Source organism: Medicago sativa, chromosome 7, assembly GCF_051527215.1.
Source record: "Medicago sativa cultivar Bolivia chromosome 7, Bolivia_mono, whole genome shotgun sequence".
In the NCBI taxonomy this organism is placed as follows: Eukaryota; Viridiplantae; Streptophyta; class Magnoliopsida; order Fabales; family Fabaceae; genus Medicago; species Medicago sativa.
The window spans coordinates 6,566,385-6,582,976 of record NC_140755.1 but is presented as its reverse complement, the minus strand read 5'-3'; the positions used below and the strand labels follow the sequence as shown (position 1 = coordinate 6,582,976).

The following is a 16,592-nucleotide window of genomic DNA, read 5'->3' as shown; positions in this document are numbered from 1 at the left end:
TCATTGGTTGTGCACAGCGGATCCTGTACATTTATTGTAAAAATCTGCCACCAATAAATGATTGACAAATCATCCGAATTTTGGCTATTTAAGAGGAGAACCAGGGCATCAAAGTAACACACATATCTTTCTCTCTTAAAACCTTCGTTTACTTTGGCTCAGCGTCGCTTTCAAACCTGAAAGTAAATCGAGCAATAGTCATGTGTTATTTGATCCTACCATGGCTCAACGATCGGAGTTGTTGCTGTGTGATTAGAATGTCAGAAGTTCAAGTTGTGGAGTTAGTTTCTTGCAAATGTTTTACAAATGCTGGGCTATCCACAATGGACTCACAATGGGTCCGATCTTTCCTTGAACCCTGCTATGGCGGGAGTTTTATAGCACCATGTATAATTGCTTCTTCTTTGGTGATATGTTCTTGAATTTTAAGAAATATGTCTGTCGAGTCAAGAGTGGATTTCAATATTTTTTTTTTACTGTGGATTTCAATAGATCTAATTATATTTCAATAGTGGATCATTGTGATTCTAGTTAAATAATATTCTGTTCTGCTAAATCATTTGAGTTATTATTAATGTACAGGTGATGGCTCTGCAGTTGTCAAAGTTACAACTCTGCGCATTAGCTCCCACATCCTAGCGGCGAAAAGTCCATTCTTCAACAAGGTAGATGTCTCTTCTTTATTGGTTAGACTCGAATACTTTTAAAAAAAATGTTTGCTTAGTTGTGTATATTTTTGCAGCTTTTCTCAAATGGGATGAGGGAGTCAGGGCAAAGGCATGTGACCGTGAGAATCACTTCATCTGGTATAAACACAAACAGAACTTTTTAAATTATTTGCCTAATCATATTTGATTGCTCTATAGTTTGCTTACAGCTTCTCTTGCATGTTACAGAGGAAGCTCCTCTGATGGAGCTTCTGGATTTTATGTACAACGGTACTTTGAGCGTGACCTCACCAACTGCATTGCTGGATGTCCTGATGGCCGCAGACAAATTCGAGGTTGCGTCATGCACAACATACTGCAGCATGGTACTGCAGAACATACCCATGACACCAGAGTGTGCATTGCTCTACCTAGAGCTTCCTTCCAGTGTCCTAATGGCTGATGCTGTTCAGCCATTGATAGATGCAGCCAAGCAATACCTTGCTGGACGTTACAAAGATGTAACGAAGTAAGCTCCTTTTCAACTTTATTTAAATTACTGATATGATTTTTGTTATAATCTTCTTAATGCAGTTTATTTTAATAAATTATCACATGACTTGAGAAAAAGCTTAAGTGCTACTTAGAAAATATTTTTTTTTGAACAAAAAAATATTTTTGCATTGTATGAAAGGCCTTCAATTTGTTTAAATCTCAAATGACGTTTTGACCTTTGAATGCTAATAAGTTTCATTAATGACCAGGCATCAGGAGGAGCTGATGGACATGCCTTTAGCTGGAGTAAAGGCAATACTCACCGGTGATGAGCTGCAGGTTGCATCTGAGGATGCAGTGCACGACTTTGTGCTTAAGTGGGTACGGGCCCAATACCCAAAGTTGGAAGAGATGGGGGAAGTCCTCGAAGTAAAGCTTGCCCGCTTCATCCGCTTCGCACACATTCAAGGTTGAGGCACCACATCGCCGGCGGATACTAGCTGCAGAATCTGCTTTATTGAGTTGTCTTTTTAGTTGGTAGCATTGTGACTTTTTTGTTTCATAGTTTCTCATTTCCTTTTGTTGTAATATAAACTGGCAAATTGCACTTGGTGGCTATGTAGTATGTGTTTTAGGTTGAATGTATTTCATATTGTAAAATTGAGTTTGAAATTAAATAAAGTTTTTTCGATGTTTTATTGTTCTAAAGTAAGTTCGATGTTGAATTCAATGTAAATTTTTAATATAATGTTAAAGTTACTTTTGATGGCTTATGGTTAAATGCAAGGTTATCAAAATCGGGACTTTACTTCAAGTCGAAAGGGAGTAACAAAATCGGGACTCGTAAAATCGCAATCAAAATCGAAGGATTTTACTCGAGGACTTTTGTAGAATCGATGTAGGATAGCAAAGTCGGGACTCGTAAAATCGCAATCAAAATCGAGGATTCTACCAAAACAAAAATAATGATGAATATATGTTATAAATTGCATATGGTCATAAATGTCTAAAGTTCAAAGTCCACAAAATACATATACATAAATGTGGGGGAAGTGAAGGAATGGAAATTTTTGGCCTTTCGGGTATTTATAGAACGGGTCATGGATTCAAATCGGGTCAATTTACGAACCAGGTCAAAAACTGACCCTTATCACAAAAATGAACAAAATCCTTCAAAATCCATCAAAATCCTGCGATTTTGAATGGATTTCACGATTTCGTGCGATTTTGATAGGATTTTGCCTGTTTTTGGGACTTTGCTATGGATTTGAGTCGTTGAAGCTACGCAAAGTCGCAAAAACCAGGATTTTGAGACTTAAGTCGGGTTTTTGATAACAATGGTTAAATGCATATTTAGAGGTAAAATTAATCCTAACACAGAGAAACAAATATATATTTGTGCTCCAGGGTCATAAACAGGAAGTGAAACAGATATCTTTAATAGTTATCATTCTATTAACTTACTTTAATGTGTACATACATGTATAATGCTACGAGGAACTGTGAAAACTTCCCCATTATATATCATTTTTTTATGAGTACTAAATATATATAAATTTTTTAGGAGGAGTATTGTATAGATCATCATTATTATTGTTAGTGCTTGCTTTTTTTCTTTGGCTGAAACAAATACTAGTGCTTGTTTTTTTCTTTTTTTGGTTGAAAGGAATATTACTATATTAGTGATTGTTCTTAATTGAATTCATTGGGATAAGGTGTATTGAGAGAATGAGGGTTATGGTTAAAGTCATGTCAGCAGAATATGGGGTAGATGGCGGTCGGATTGGGGGGTTCTATTTATACGGTGGAAAGATTTATGCGGTTTGGTGATGGTTAAAGTTCCTCATTTTAGACTGATCCTTGGTTAGACTGTGGACCTTTACGTTTTAGATTTAGCTGCCCTTTCGAATTATACGTAGATACTAATATTTTAATGGCTGAGATGAGGAGACTAGGTTGAGGGTTAGAGTTGGAGATGAAGGAGGAGGCTTTTTGTTGGGAGGAGGAACAATAAGCGGAGTGTTGCTCTTCGCTGTGTTGGATAATATTAATTTGCAGGATTTTGTGACAGACACTTGGTTAGGAAAACATGACCTACAACAAGGGGGTATTTATTCAGTCAAAGGAGCAAGTCATACATGTTCTTGTTCTACTATTATTATTAATTCATTTTCTCTTGACGCTAGTATATATCCGTTGACACTAGGTGTCAGTCATTTGACACACACCAAATCTCAACCGTTAACTTAAAAACGGATCCTACTGATGATATATCTTGCTAAACATAATAATCATAAACCTCACTTGACACCTTTCCTTGCAAAATCCCATTACAGTATAACTGCCTCTTCTTTTTATTTGCCATAAACTTCTCATGTTTGCCATGGCACAGTATTGAACCATTCATTATCTTTCCTATTTGATACTATTTGTTAAACATGTTTTGAGAATTGTGAGAATTCAGTATTTAGCTTTGATTTTATTCGAAACATGTTTTGAGAATTGTGAGAACCTCACGCTATTTATAAAAATGCTAGAACAAATGCTAATTTGAAATTTGTTGTGACAGACTGCTAAAAGAAACTGCTTTGGCTCTTGAAGTTAACGTGAACTTACGTACTGTCGCTGCTTTTGGTGCAGAAGATCGAATATTAATCCAATTTGCGTCTGAACCGTACAAACCTAACAAGCAGGCACTTCTAAGAGGCCACATATGTGACAGATGTCTGTTTTCTACTCGTTGCCCATCAGTTTTAATCAAGAAGAAAGAATCTAATTTTGGAGATATCATGAATTCCTTTATGGTCTTAACCATCACTGCTCTTGTTATAACATAAACACTAGCTCTTAGAAGAAAATGAGAAGTGTATGTACAAAAGAATAATAAAGTTTCAAATTTTGCATGCTTACACCTTGAACTTTTCATTTAATGCAAAATTAACCAATGTGACTGTTAAATTAAAAGATTTCATTTAGTAAATCGAAGTTACATAATATAAGCTGAGACAAAACACACTAGATAAGACTCCAAAATCCTCTCAGTCATCATTATCACTTACCAAAACCTGAAGAAAAGCACACCAATTTCTCGTTACAATGTTTTTCTGTTGCTGTTAAGTTATATGCAGTGATTCAAGAATAGCAGAAAAATTTGCAGCCAAGAATAAGAATGAATTGTATATTAAAGGACTATTGATTTGATGATAATACAAAACTAAATCTAACTGAAAATTACAATGAGAACATTCAAACTACACACCATTTAGAAATAAACAATGAGCAATTCCTATAGTAAGCATCTCATATGTTCTTCTTGTCAATCTAACTGAAAATTACAATGAGAACATTCAAACTACACACCATTTAGAAATAAACAATGAGCAATTCCTATACCTATAGTTGCTAAGCATCTCATATGTTCTTCTTGTCATTCTTCTTGTCATAAATTTCTTCCTCTTCCACTATCACATGCTTTCTTCTCCAAGGCTTTTAGTTTCACAATATCTTCTTGCTTTTACCACATCCATTTACTCTTCTTGTCATGTCATAAATTTCTTCCATTTCTTCCTCTTCCACTATCACATGCTTTCTTCTCCAAGGCTTTTAGTTTCACAATATCTTCTTGCTTTTACCACATCCATGGCTTTTAGTTTCACAATATCTTCTTGCTTTTACCACATCCATTTACACACAATATCTTCTTGCTTTTACCACATTTCCTCTTCCACTATCACATGCTTTCTTCTCCAAGGCTTTTAGTTTCACAATATCTTCTTGCTTTTACCACATCCATGGCTTTTAGTTTCACAATATCTTCTTGCTTTTACCACATCCATTTACACACAATATCTTCTTGCTTTTACCACTGCTTTTACCACATTTCATATTTCTTCTCCAAGGCTTTTAGTTTCACAATATCTTCTTGCTTTTACCACATCCATTTACACCTTCTCCAAGGCTTTTAGTTTCACAATATCTTCTTGCTTTTACCACATCCATTTACACAATTGAAAGATTCGACCAATCGACCAATCTTCATACCGTTTGCCTAACTTCCAATCGACCAATCTTCATACCGTCATACCGTTTGCCTAACTTCATATTGAATCATACCGTTTGCCTAACTTTACCACATCCATTTACACAATTGAAAGATTCGACCAATCGACCAATCTTCATACCGTTTGCCTAACTTCCAATCGACCAATCTTCATACCGTCATACCGTTTGCCTAACTTCATATTGAATCATACCGTTTGCCTAACTGGTCGAATCTTTCAATATGAAGTTAGGCAAACGGTATGACGGTATGAAGATTGGTCGATTGGAAGTTAGGCAAACGGTATGATTCAATATGAAGTTAGGCAAACGGTATGACGGTATGAAATCATACCGTTTGCCTAACTTCCAATCGACCAATCTTCATACCGTCATACCGTTTGCCTAACTTCATATTGAAAGATTCGACCAATCGACCAATCTTCATACCGTTTGCCTATCTTCATACCGTTTGCCTAACTTCATATCCTTCATATCAATTTCCGCATCAGACATATATCGAGGCCTAATTCATCCCTACAAAACCGGCTTGTACGGTGAGGAGTGCCTCCTCTTTATAAACTTTTCTCAAGATTCCTATCTATCCGATGTGGGACTAAAATCCCACCCGAGAGTTGGCCGCTAACACCCCATACCACTTTTAAGACGGTGCAGGACCAAGCATAAAAGAACTTTGATGACGGTGAGGTGAGGAACAAAGTAACAGTGACAGAAAAGGGGGGAAGGTCACGTGATTGAACTTCTTCCAACATTGACGCATTGTACTTTATGTGTGTGTGTGCACGCGTGCGCGTGTGTATTTACAAGAGTTGAAGACAGTCTAACTGTATAAGTATTTGTATTGCTCAAAATTTAGGGAATTGAGAAGATGCAATATGGCTTTGTGTATCAAATATTGCTGAAATAATTGTCAAAAATAATGATAATCCATTTTAGAATATAATTTCATTAATTCAATTTGAAAGGTGTACATGATAGTAGTCAAGTAAACCCATGAGCAAGTGACTCAATTTTACAACAACAATGATCAGTAGAAAACAAAGGTTGGCGTTGGACCATAGTTTCTTTGCTTGAGCCTTATGTGCTTCGACCATCTCAATCAACATCACCGTCATTTTATTTGCTTTAGCAAGTTGGTCTCTTGAAGCCCTTTAAGAGTTGCTGTATTATATCTTATGTTCCCTCTGCACCCAAAAACAAACTATGTTATTGTTTTTTTCAACTTTAATAACTCATTATGTTACTCATCAAACAGACTATGAGCTCCTTAATATTGACATTACTTCATGTGTATGAGAATTCTTCAAAATTGTGATACGTTTTTTGGCTGTGTACAATAAATCAAAACAAAGTTTCAGCAAGAAACACTGTTTAGCAAACCTACAACAAATACTTCAATAAATATCTTAATCCTGCCACCTTATTTCAAAGCTTTAAATAGCACCTGTCATTCAAACCCAACTCATTGGATCATAACATGTAAAAAAAAGTATAAATATAGCTAATGTAAGGAAGCTTGTAGTGTTTTTGATACTTAATACAACCAATTGCACGTTGTTATCTCTCAAATTTGTCAAATCCACATTCTATCTATTATTTATCTTTTAATATTCTTTGTTAGTCGATTTTCATTCGCATATTGAGAAAACTAATTAATAGGAAATATAGCAAATAAATAGTCACTTGAAAAGTAATAAACAAATCAATATTAAATGTCAAAGTAGCACAACAAATACCAAAAAGAAGAAAACAGAAATTAGTAGACATAATCAGAAAAATTGGATTATTTTGTCCACTCTCATACCGATGGCAGCTTATATTGTTTGCACCTTTCTTCTTCTTTTTAGTAAATCGGAACGATGTTCCGTCTTACTTTTATTTTTAACATTTCCTTTTGCCAGTTGCATTGTGAAATTAGTTCTTAAAAATCTCCCCCTCGTGTTATGATTATGATACATGACAAACTGAGATTTTGGATCAATAGAAAAGTACAGTGAAGCGAGTCATGCAGCCACATGATATGCTCCTCTCCTCTTCTATCGTTTTCCCTCTTTCCTCTGTGCGGACGGTTGTGTAAGGAAAAAATTTTGGTAACCTCCATTGCTGCGATTTCATTAGTAAAAAACTAAAAGAAAATAGGATGAAACCGTGGGAGTGTGTTTGTTTTTTCTTTAGAGTAACCAGCATATGGCGAGCAATAAGGTAATAAAATAGGCCAGACCTAATCAGCCTATATATATATATATATATATATATATATATATATATATATATATATATATATATATATATATATATATATATATGTAGGAGAATATATATGTAGGAGATACATTAAATAAATTCAAAAGGGGGTGGTCATGACCTCGGATTTGCTACATAGTGCTTCAATGCATTGGACTCCAGCAGTAAGTAACTTACCAACTTGAGACGGGGCCAAAAGGAAGAAGTGAAAAAGCATTCCCAATTTGGGAAGAAGGAGCTAGATTACCATACCTAAGAGATGATGATGATGAAGATGATGAAGGGCAGTGGTTATGATTACGGTTCTGAATTGTCGGACGTGAAGAAGAAGAAGTGGAATGTGGTTGAGGATGGACCTTGCCAGCTATAAGTTGTATGCACTTTCTCACTTAAAACTTCACAGTCGTCTTGTTAAGTGTGAATTTTTCATAAGCTTCCTTTTGATTAATAGGGTTTCTATCAAGGTGTCGTTTCATAAGCTTACCACAAGCTTGATATAAAATGGCACCTGACAGAAACCCTATGATAAGCTTGTGGTAAGCTTATGAAACGACACAACGACAGAAACCCTAACAATCAAAAGGAAGCTCATGAAAAAATTCACACCTATCAAAGACACCTATGAAGTTTTAAGCGAGAAAATGCATACAACTCGCAAGGTTCATCCTAAACGACCTTCCTCTTCTTCTACTTCACGTCCGACAAATCAGAATCGTAATCATAAGTCATAACCACTCTTCATCATCTTCCTCTTATGCATCATCATTATCCTCTTAGGTAAGGTAATCTACCTCCTTCAAAAATTGGGGGGCAAAGGAATGCTTCTTCACTTCTTCCTCGCGGCCCCATCGGTAATGCCTCATCAGTTTCTTTCTCAAAACTTTGAATGACACTCTTGTCAATACCTCCAAGCTTGTTGATCAAATGATTAGCAATGGTTGACTTCCCATGGTCAACATGATCAATAACCAGAATGTGAATATGAAACTTTTCCTCCTTAAACTTGAAATCAAAAAAGAACTGCCAATTCAACACAAAAAACATTCTGACAAGTCCAAAAAAAATAAAAAAAATATGCACGACACAATGACAACAATATACCAGATATCCTCAAAAAAAAAAAAAATACACCAGATATCATGTACAACAAACAATACACCAAATAACATTTACAACATTTATTTTTTTCTATTTTATATTAAAAATAGTTGTAGCAACCAAAATTAAAAAGAAAATAATTTGTTTTTCATTTGTTGATAATAAACTAAAATTATATCATTGCTAATTATTCTAAGAACATCTCTTTCTATATAGATTACAAGAGATGAATCAAATGTTGTAGCATGATACCTGTGCTTACGGACGGGTGAGCGCGTTGCGCTCTTTTTTTGAATTTTTGGAAGCAAATCGCAATTGCGTAGAAATTATAAAATAAAAAAATATATCTTTGTATTGTTATATGAATAAAAATATAGACATATGTACAAATTGTACAAAAATTTATTTCTGTATTAAATATGAGTAAAAATATAGACATGTGTATAAATTTAAAAAAATCGGTCCCCGTATTAATATATAAGCTAAAATATAGCCACATGTATAAATTAAAAACATAGGTCATCTTATTAATATACGAGTAAAAATAGACACGTGTCTAAATTACAAAAAAATATGTCTTCGTATTAATATATGAGTAAAAATATAGACACAAGTATAAATTATACGGTAAAAATTACACAGTGAACTAGTAAAAAAAAGATAAAAAAGAAAAGAAAAGAAGGACATAGGCTAGTGTGGCACTTGCCACACTGTGCCTTGAAGAGGTCCGCCCCTGCCTACGGATGGGTGATATCAATAATAGAAACGAACCTTACCACACTGAAACCCTAACCGCAAGGAAGAGAAGAGAAAGAAAAAACAGGGTTGCAGTTTTTCTTTTGTGTCAGGGATTATATAGCGACTGCACTTAGAGTCTATATCGGAATTATTAAAATACGTATATATTAATATCATATTTAAATATTCTGTCAAAAAAATATCATATTTAAATATTTTTTAAACTTTTATAAAGTCTTTTTTAGGTTTTTCCTACCAAACAGGAAAAAATAGAAAATTGAGGCATATGCATGTAGATTTTTTTTTTTTTAACCAAAAGGAGGTAGCAGATTGCTAACCTCTAAAACTTTAATAAAAGAAAAAGAACAAGTACAAAGAGGGGGGACTTGTAACACCCACAACGTGGCTTTCGATATCCCTCCAGTTGGATACGAAAGGTTCCCTCCAGTTGGAACGGGCACTATCCGTAAGGATGACCCCACGTTAATAAGAGGAACCGAATCACATCGGAATGAGAGGGATCCGGAGGCCGTGTAGGTATGGGACTACATGGTTGAAGGAAGGCTTATAAGAATTGTTAGGTACTACCCATATCAACAAGATGCATCTTCTTTTCGGTAGCCCATTCGATAAGAACTCCACAGTTAAGCGTGCTTTGGCTTGGAGTAGTACTAGGATGGGTGACCTACCGGGAAGTTTCCCGGTAAGCATGTGAGTGAGGACAAAGCATGCTGAAAAGACTCGTGTTGGTTTGTGGGGTTAGTCGGCAATCCTGAAAGCAGTCTGGGATGTTACAAATGGTATCAGAGCAGACCTCTCCCAGTACGGTGTGGTTCGAGGACGAACCAGGCGGAAGCTGGTGGGCATGTAACACCCACAACGTGGCTTTCGATATCCCGCCAGTTGGATACGAAAGGTTCCCGCCAGTTGGAACGGGCACTATCCGTAAGGATGACCCCACGTTAATAAGAGGAACCGAATCACATCGGAATGAGAGGGATCCGGAGGCCGTGTAGGTATGGGACTACATGGTTGAAGGAAGGCTTATAAGAATTGTTAGGTACTACCCATATCAACAAGATGCATCTTCTTTTCGGTAGCCCATTCGATAAGAACTCCACAGTTAAGCGTGCTTGGCTTGGAGTAGTACTAGGATGGGTGACCTACCGGGAAGTTTCCCGGTAAGCATGTGAGTGAGGACAAAGCATGCTGAAAAGACTCGTGTTGGTTTGTGGGGTTAGTCGGCAATCCTGAAAGCAGTCTGGGATGTTACAGGACTTATAGCCAATACCCTCAAAAGGAAACAAACCTAAAGCTTGGCATACCAAGATTGGCATATGCATGTAGAAAGTTAATAGATCGAGGCAGGCTTAATAATAGAAAACTAGGTTAGGATTACCAATATTACTGCCAGCCGCTGCAACATTCATTCATTCGGTTCCTCCTCCTCTCCTTCCAGAATATCATTCAACCTTCTTGCACCCACAGCTTCTTCTTCTTCGGTTAGTGAATTCTCGTCTCTCACAATTCTCTTATTTCGATTTTCTTAATATTTATATTGCTGTTAGTGTCACTTGATTTTGCTTCAACTTTTACTTTGTTCAAATTTAATTTCTAGTTCGAATCCAAACAAAGAAAAATTATACATGTCAGATAATATGTAATAAGCCTTTTAGTATAATTGGGTTAAGGGACTAAGGGTGGTTTAGTATTTTAATATTTTATGTTTCACTATATATTCTCAATTTTAACCCTTTATTTTGATAAACTATTGGTATTCTATGAAACTCTAGCCTTTGTATTTGTTTTGTTATTGTCTCTCAAACCTAGATTTCTAACAGTACACATATGTATATAAGTTGATGCAATTTGTAACCGCATAATTAGCAGCTACAATTAGCTATACAGAGTTACGAAAATTGATATAAAACTTCACCTATATATTTCAGGTGCATTGGGACTATTTTCTTTCAGATTATAAAATGGATGCTCGCATTAGTGAATTGCCTGACTGTATCTTGACTTATATCCTGACAATGTTATCCGTGAAAGATTTGTTGAGAGCTACAGTACTGTCTAAAAGGTGGTGCAAGCTCTGGGCTCTAAGAAGAGATCTATTCTTTGATATCTTCATGCTTGGAAGTAGCGAGGAGGAACTACTAGAAACCGGGTATCTCACTGATGACCCTATTGGTCCTTCTATGTACAATAGAAGCATCGTTAACATAAATACGAGTAGGGATGAATTTGTAAATCGAGTAAATCAATTTGTTAAGAATTTTCCAGGGACAAATATTGATTCTTTCCTGGTGAACTTCTCTTTATATTGTGAGCATTGGAACACTATTGATCAATGGATAAGTTTTGCAATTGCAAGAGGAGTTGGAAAAATCAGTCTACTCTTTCTAGGGAGGCCTTATGCACATCGCACACCTAAAAGCAAACATTATACATTTGACTTTGGCTTATTTTCGACGACTAATGCTTCAGCTCTAAAGCATCTGCATCTTCAATGTTTTCTTGTTCGCCATCCCACCAAATGTGACTTTATACCATTCAAAAATTTAAGATTTCTTTCACTTCTTGAAAGTGTAAAACTATATGAAATGTTCTTTGAAAGTCTGTTATCTAATTGTCGACGTCTTGATGAACTTTGCTGAATTTTCTATGAGTTCAAATCATCCATGCCAAATATAATAAGTTCATCCTTATGTCATCTTAAGGTTACAAGATGTTATTTCATATCCAACAATATCCAGGTGGATTTAAACTTGATATTAGTGGACTGCCTTAAACTAACTTCATTGCAGTACCATGGATATGATATGGATACCTTGAACATTAACACTCCTATGTTGAAATGCATTTATTTCATCATTTCATTGAAAGATATGAATAAATGTGTTGCTCTATGTGCAAGTTTTCCTGAACTTCAGATACTGCATGTGGATACGTCTTTAACGGTTAGTCAAAATGTTGGAAGAGTGAGTGTGTTTTTTTTACATTTCTTTGACTTTTGAATTATATTTTGAATCCTACACACTCTTGTTCAGGTAAAAACTTCTCTAAAGATAACTCAACCACTCAAACATCTTAAGCAGTTGAACCTCGTCATTTTGTGCCCGCACATCTTAAATGATGTGAAGTATGATCCTTTGTGGATTTTAAACATCCTTCAAGCTTCTACTCTTTTACAGAAACTTTCAATCATGGTAACATGTTTAATACACATGTTTTACTTTTTATTTTTATTTATTGTGGTTATCATTATGATTTTTATCCATTGCTCCTTAAAAAAATTTACGCTTTGACCTAGTGGGTCATACATGATATCTGGCAAGTGCACCAAATACTATCGAAGTAGTAAAAATATCGATCCCACGAGGACTGTTTTTAACTTCAATAATTCAATTGCGTTATAAAAATAGGATGTATAAAAGTTTATTTTAGTTTGCCACTAGGCAGTAGATTTGGTTTGATTTTAAGAAATCAAATAAAAGAAATAGGTTTGATTAAGAAAATATGGAGAGAGATGAGATCAGGTCTTCGAATCCTCTATGTTTCCCCTAATTGGTTACTGCACCTATTGTTACTAATGATTTTCTAGTTTCACGATAGTTAACAAATTAGCCCTAATCAATCCCTTGAGTTAGGACCCTCTTCTTAAACTACAGCCCCTAATTCCTTAGGTGGTCTAATAATCCTTGAAGGTTTTATGAACGTTAACCTAATATCACTAACAAACGATTATCCATTCTTAGACTAACCATGTTTATTAGAACAATTCAATTAGGTCTAAGTCGAAAGCTATGGTCAGTAGTCATTCGATCTCACAAAATCATGTTTATATTTGATCAGGATATAAAAAACAGTAAGAACAATTGAATTGAATAAAGACTAGAATTTCATTAATAAACAATAGAGTTTCACAGCAACATATAATCAATTAGGGTTACATAGGTTCATCTCCGACCTAATCTCTAAGAGATTTAGCTACTCATAATTGAGTTTACAAATAGCATACTCAATGAAAGAATTAAAACATACATAAACTGGGTTAGAGATGATGAAATCCTCTCCGCTGCAGCCTTCTGGGTGTTAAAATCGCACTTTCGTTCTCCAAAATCGTAACCCTTGTTCTTCAGATTGAGTGCAGTATTTATAGAAGTCATGGGCCTGACCCATCAAAATCGCGCCGCGCCTTGTATTATGGCGTGCCGCGATTTCCTCTTTACAGGAAGTGTGTAATTTTGCTTCAAAAATCGCAGCACGGCTTGAAATTGGCGTGGCGCGATTTCCTTCGAACAGACTTCAAATTTTAAGCTTTTTGCACTCCAGAACAGTATAAATTGCATGAGAACTCTATCAAAATGTCACAATAAGTCCCTAATATTACGTAATGACAGGATGTCATCAATACACATTAAATACACTTATATTCATAATCAATTTGAGCTTGTTGTACTTGGCCACCTATTATTTTTCCAAATCTAACTTTTGATTTGATTCCTCTAAGCCTATGTTTGGTATTACAGTGGGTATGTTAGAATCACAATGATTCACCATGATTTTGTAGAAGCCTGCAAAGTGTAGCTTTTGAAAAATCACAATGGATCACAGTGATTATGTTATACCTACAGTAAAACCAAACACACACTTGGTAGTAGCAACATTTCCCATAACTTCTTTTTTAATTATACAAACTTTGTTAATAGTGTAGATATTTTTGTAAGATATTTTGATTTGCATTCATTGATCCATGTTTACTACTTTAATTTTGAGTTTAAAAATTCAGAGTTCTTCAAAAATCAGAAAGATATCAGGGATATTGAAACATTCTCTCATGACGAAGTAAAAATTATTGAATTGAGAGGTTGTATTGGCAATTGGTTTGAGATTGAGTTTGTTATGAATGTTCTCAAATATGCCCAAAAGCTTGAGCAAATAGTTGTGATGAGTCCGAGTTGCAATTGTGGCCGTGAACGGATGCGTGAAAGGATCGGTGAAAAGCTCCAAAGTCTAGTTGGACTAGAAAAACTTGTTTTCATCTAATATTGTAGATTTTTTTTTCTTTCCGTCTTTATTCTTGCACTAATGTTATAGAATTTATCAAAATGGCTCATAACTTTACTAATGTTTATGATCGATGCAACAATATGCATTTTACTAGCATATTTGAGTGGTCATTATTATAGCCATATTTGAGGGTATTTTCTCAAACGTTTTTCTACAATACAGTAGTGAACCACAACAATGAACTAAACTATTTTATCCTAAAAGTGTTGTTATTGATAGTTTATTTTGCACAACTTTAGATAGTGCCGCGAAACATCATAAAGAGAACGACTCGGTCGTGACTCAACCCGGTGATATACTTGGTGTTAATTTTTTTTATGGTATTTTCGAATGCTAAAATCAATATTCCCTCTCTCATTTTTCTTCTTTAGTGACGGTTAGTGCAAGGAATTTATTGTAACTTTGATAGTTAATAGACTAGCATAGGTAGATAGAAGTGCAATATGAGTGCCTCCTTCTCTAGATGTCAAAATATGGTGGGAATGGTATTTTTTTATTAACGTATCCCAGCCGTATCGTATCTTGATTTTTGAAATTTTTCCGTATCGGTGCAGTATCGTATCCGTATCGTATCTCGTATCCGGGCTTCATAGACAACATGTGTTTACAAACGAAGTGACTAACTAATATTATGTTTGTCACTTGTAATTCATTGTTTTTCATTTTAGATTTACGATAAGGAAAATATGTTAACGAATGTTTTAAGGGTATTCTTTAAGGACTTTATATATTAAATTTTTATGGAAACTTGTACATTCAGTGTATTAGAAATTAAAATATTAGATTCGTCAACAAAAAGAAATTAAAATATTAGACATTTTCAATGAATTCTTAAAAAGCGTCATTAGGATATTTGTCAGCAAAACTCATGTGATAATTGTGTAAAAATACAATATTCACCATAGTCACAGAATTCGCTGCCCTTCAAGGGAACCGCGAATTGGTTCGTCCGAATTCGCATCTGAATTCGCAAAAAGCAACGTACCGGCAAGATGAAGAGAGAACAGTTCAAAAGTCTCACCGTTTTTCATTTTTTTCAGTTTTGAATTGCATTTTTTCAAGTGTTTTCATCCTTCTCTTATTAATTGTGAGTCGAAATTGACATATGGAATAAATGGGTGCTGGAGAAAGAAGAACCGAAGAAGATGAAAAGTTTGTTTTCTTGTTCTGTAGATGAACATGAAGTGTTAAGAAAGAGAAAAGACTCTGTGTTTAGCTAAACAAAAACCACATGCTTCTTTTACGAGAATCCAAAACAAATGGCAATTTCCGATACAATCTGTTATTACTTTCTGCTTACGAGGTTTCTCCTCAATTCTCAAGATTCAACTTATTCAACTTTATTTAACTTTCCTTAAAAAAATAACTTTATTTAACTATTTTATGCGGTTGTGTAATTTATTATATTGAGGAAGTATATTTCAAAATCTTTATTTTTGTAACTAAATATTTGTTGGTTTCAAAACACTAAAAAATATTTTTATTCTTAGTATACTACTATTATATTTTTACAAACCACGAACCCATAACGTACCAACTATGTATACCCCCTACGTACCGAATTCTCTTGAGAGTTGCGTACCGCGTACCCGAATTCGTACCACGTACCGAAGCGAACTACGAACCGTGTGACTATGATATTCACAATTCACATTTATTGTTTATAATACTCCCTCCGTCTTTTTTTATAAGCAAAAAACACTAATTCACACTTATTAAGAAAACCAATACTTAGTGATTTGAGGTATAATTTTTTGTGTTCTCCTTGGAATAAGTTTCATGGAAAGATGTAAAAATAATTCTCATTGGTTAAAAATTATGGAGAAAATAAAAAGAGAAACAAATTGAATGCAACATGCATTTAATTTTATATTGGAAAAGATGATTTGTTTGAAAAAACACAATAATAACATAAAAGTTGGTGTTTTTTGCTTATATTTTGATACAAAGAAAATGAGATTTTTTTGCTTATATTTTAGGACGGAGGGAGTATTATTTTCCAGTATGTGTAGAAAAGTTTGTAATACTTTATTTGAAGCATGAAGGAGGAGTATTAAAAGCAAAGATTCTGATCCAAAACAAAACAAAGTGAGGAGAGGAGAGGACAGCGGTGTGTGTAGTTGTAACAAAGCGGCAATGCAAGAAGAAGAATAAGTAGAAGGAGTGTCTTTTCAGATATGTTGTGAGATGTTTTCTTTTTTGCAATTCCTTTTGAATAAACAAAGTAAAAATATT

General features: G+C 34.7%; 1 protein-coding gene and 1 pseudogene across 1 annotated transcript; both read left to right on the top strand.

Annotated features, from left to right (window-relative positions):
• The first annotated feature begins 257 nt into the window (after positions 1–257).
• LOC146903851 (BTB/POZ domain-containing protein POB1-like) lies at positions 258–1,915 on the top strand. The gene is made up of 5 exons (XM_085725566.1): positions 258–387; positions 583–665; positions 743–806; positions 897–1,176; positions 1,412–1,915. Exons 1-5 carry the CDS (start codon positions 258–260, stop codon positions 1,614–1,616), a joined length of 762 nt encoding a protein of 253 aa, XP_085581692.1. The 3' UTR covers positions 1,617–1,915.
• A 9,348-nt stretch (positions 1,916–11,263) lies between these two features.
• Positions 11,264–14,333, top strand: LOC146903850 (uncharacterized; annotated as a pseudogene).
• Positions 14,334–16,592: the final 2,259 nt, after the last annotated feature.

Bases quoted from the DNA above. Each gene is read 5' to 3' on its own strand.
- LOC146903851 (XM_085725566.1), top strand. From the start codon at position 258: ATGTCAGAAGTTCAAGTTGTGGAGTTAGTTTCTTGCAAATGTTTTACA. The intron at 388-582 runs GTATAATTGCTT...ATTAATGTACAG, and splicing joins CGGGAGTTTTATAGCACCAT to GTGATGGCTCTGCAGTTGTC. The intron at 666-742 runs GTAGATGTCTCT...ATATTTTTGCAG, and splicing joins AAAGTCCATTCTTCAACAAG to CTTTTCTCAAATGGGATGAG.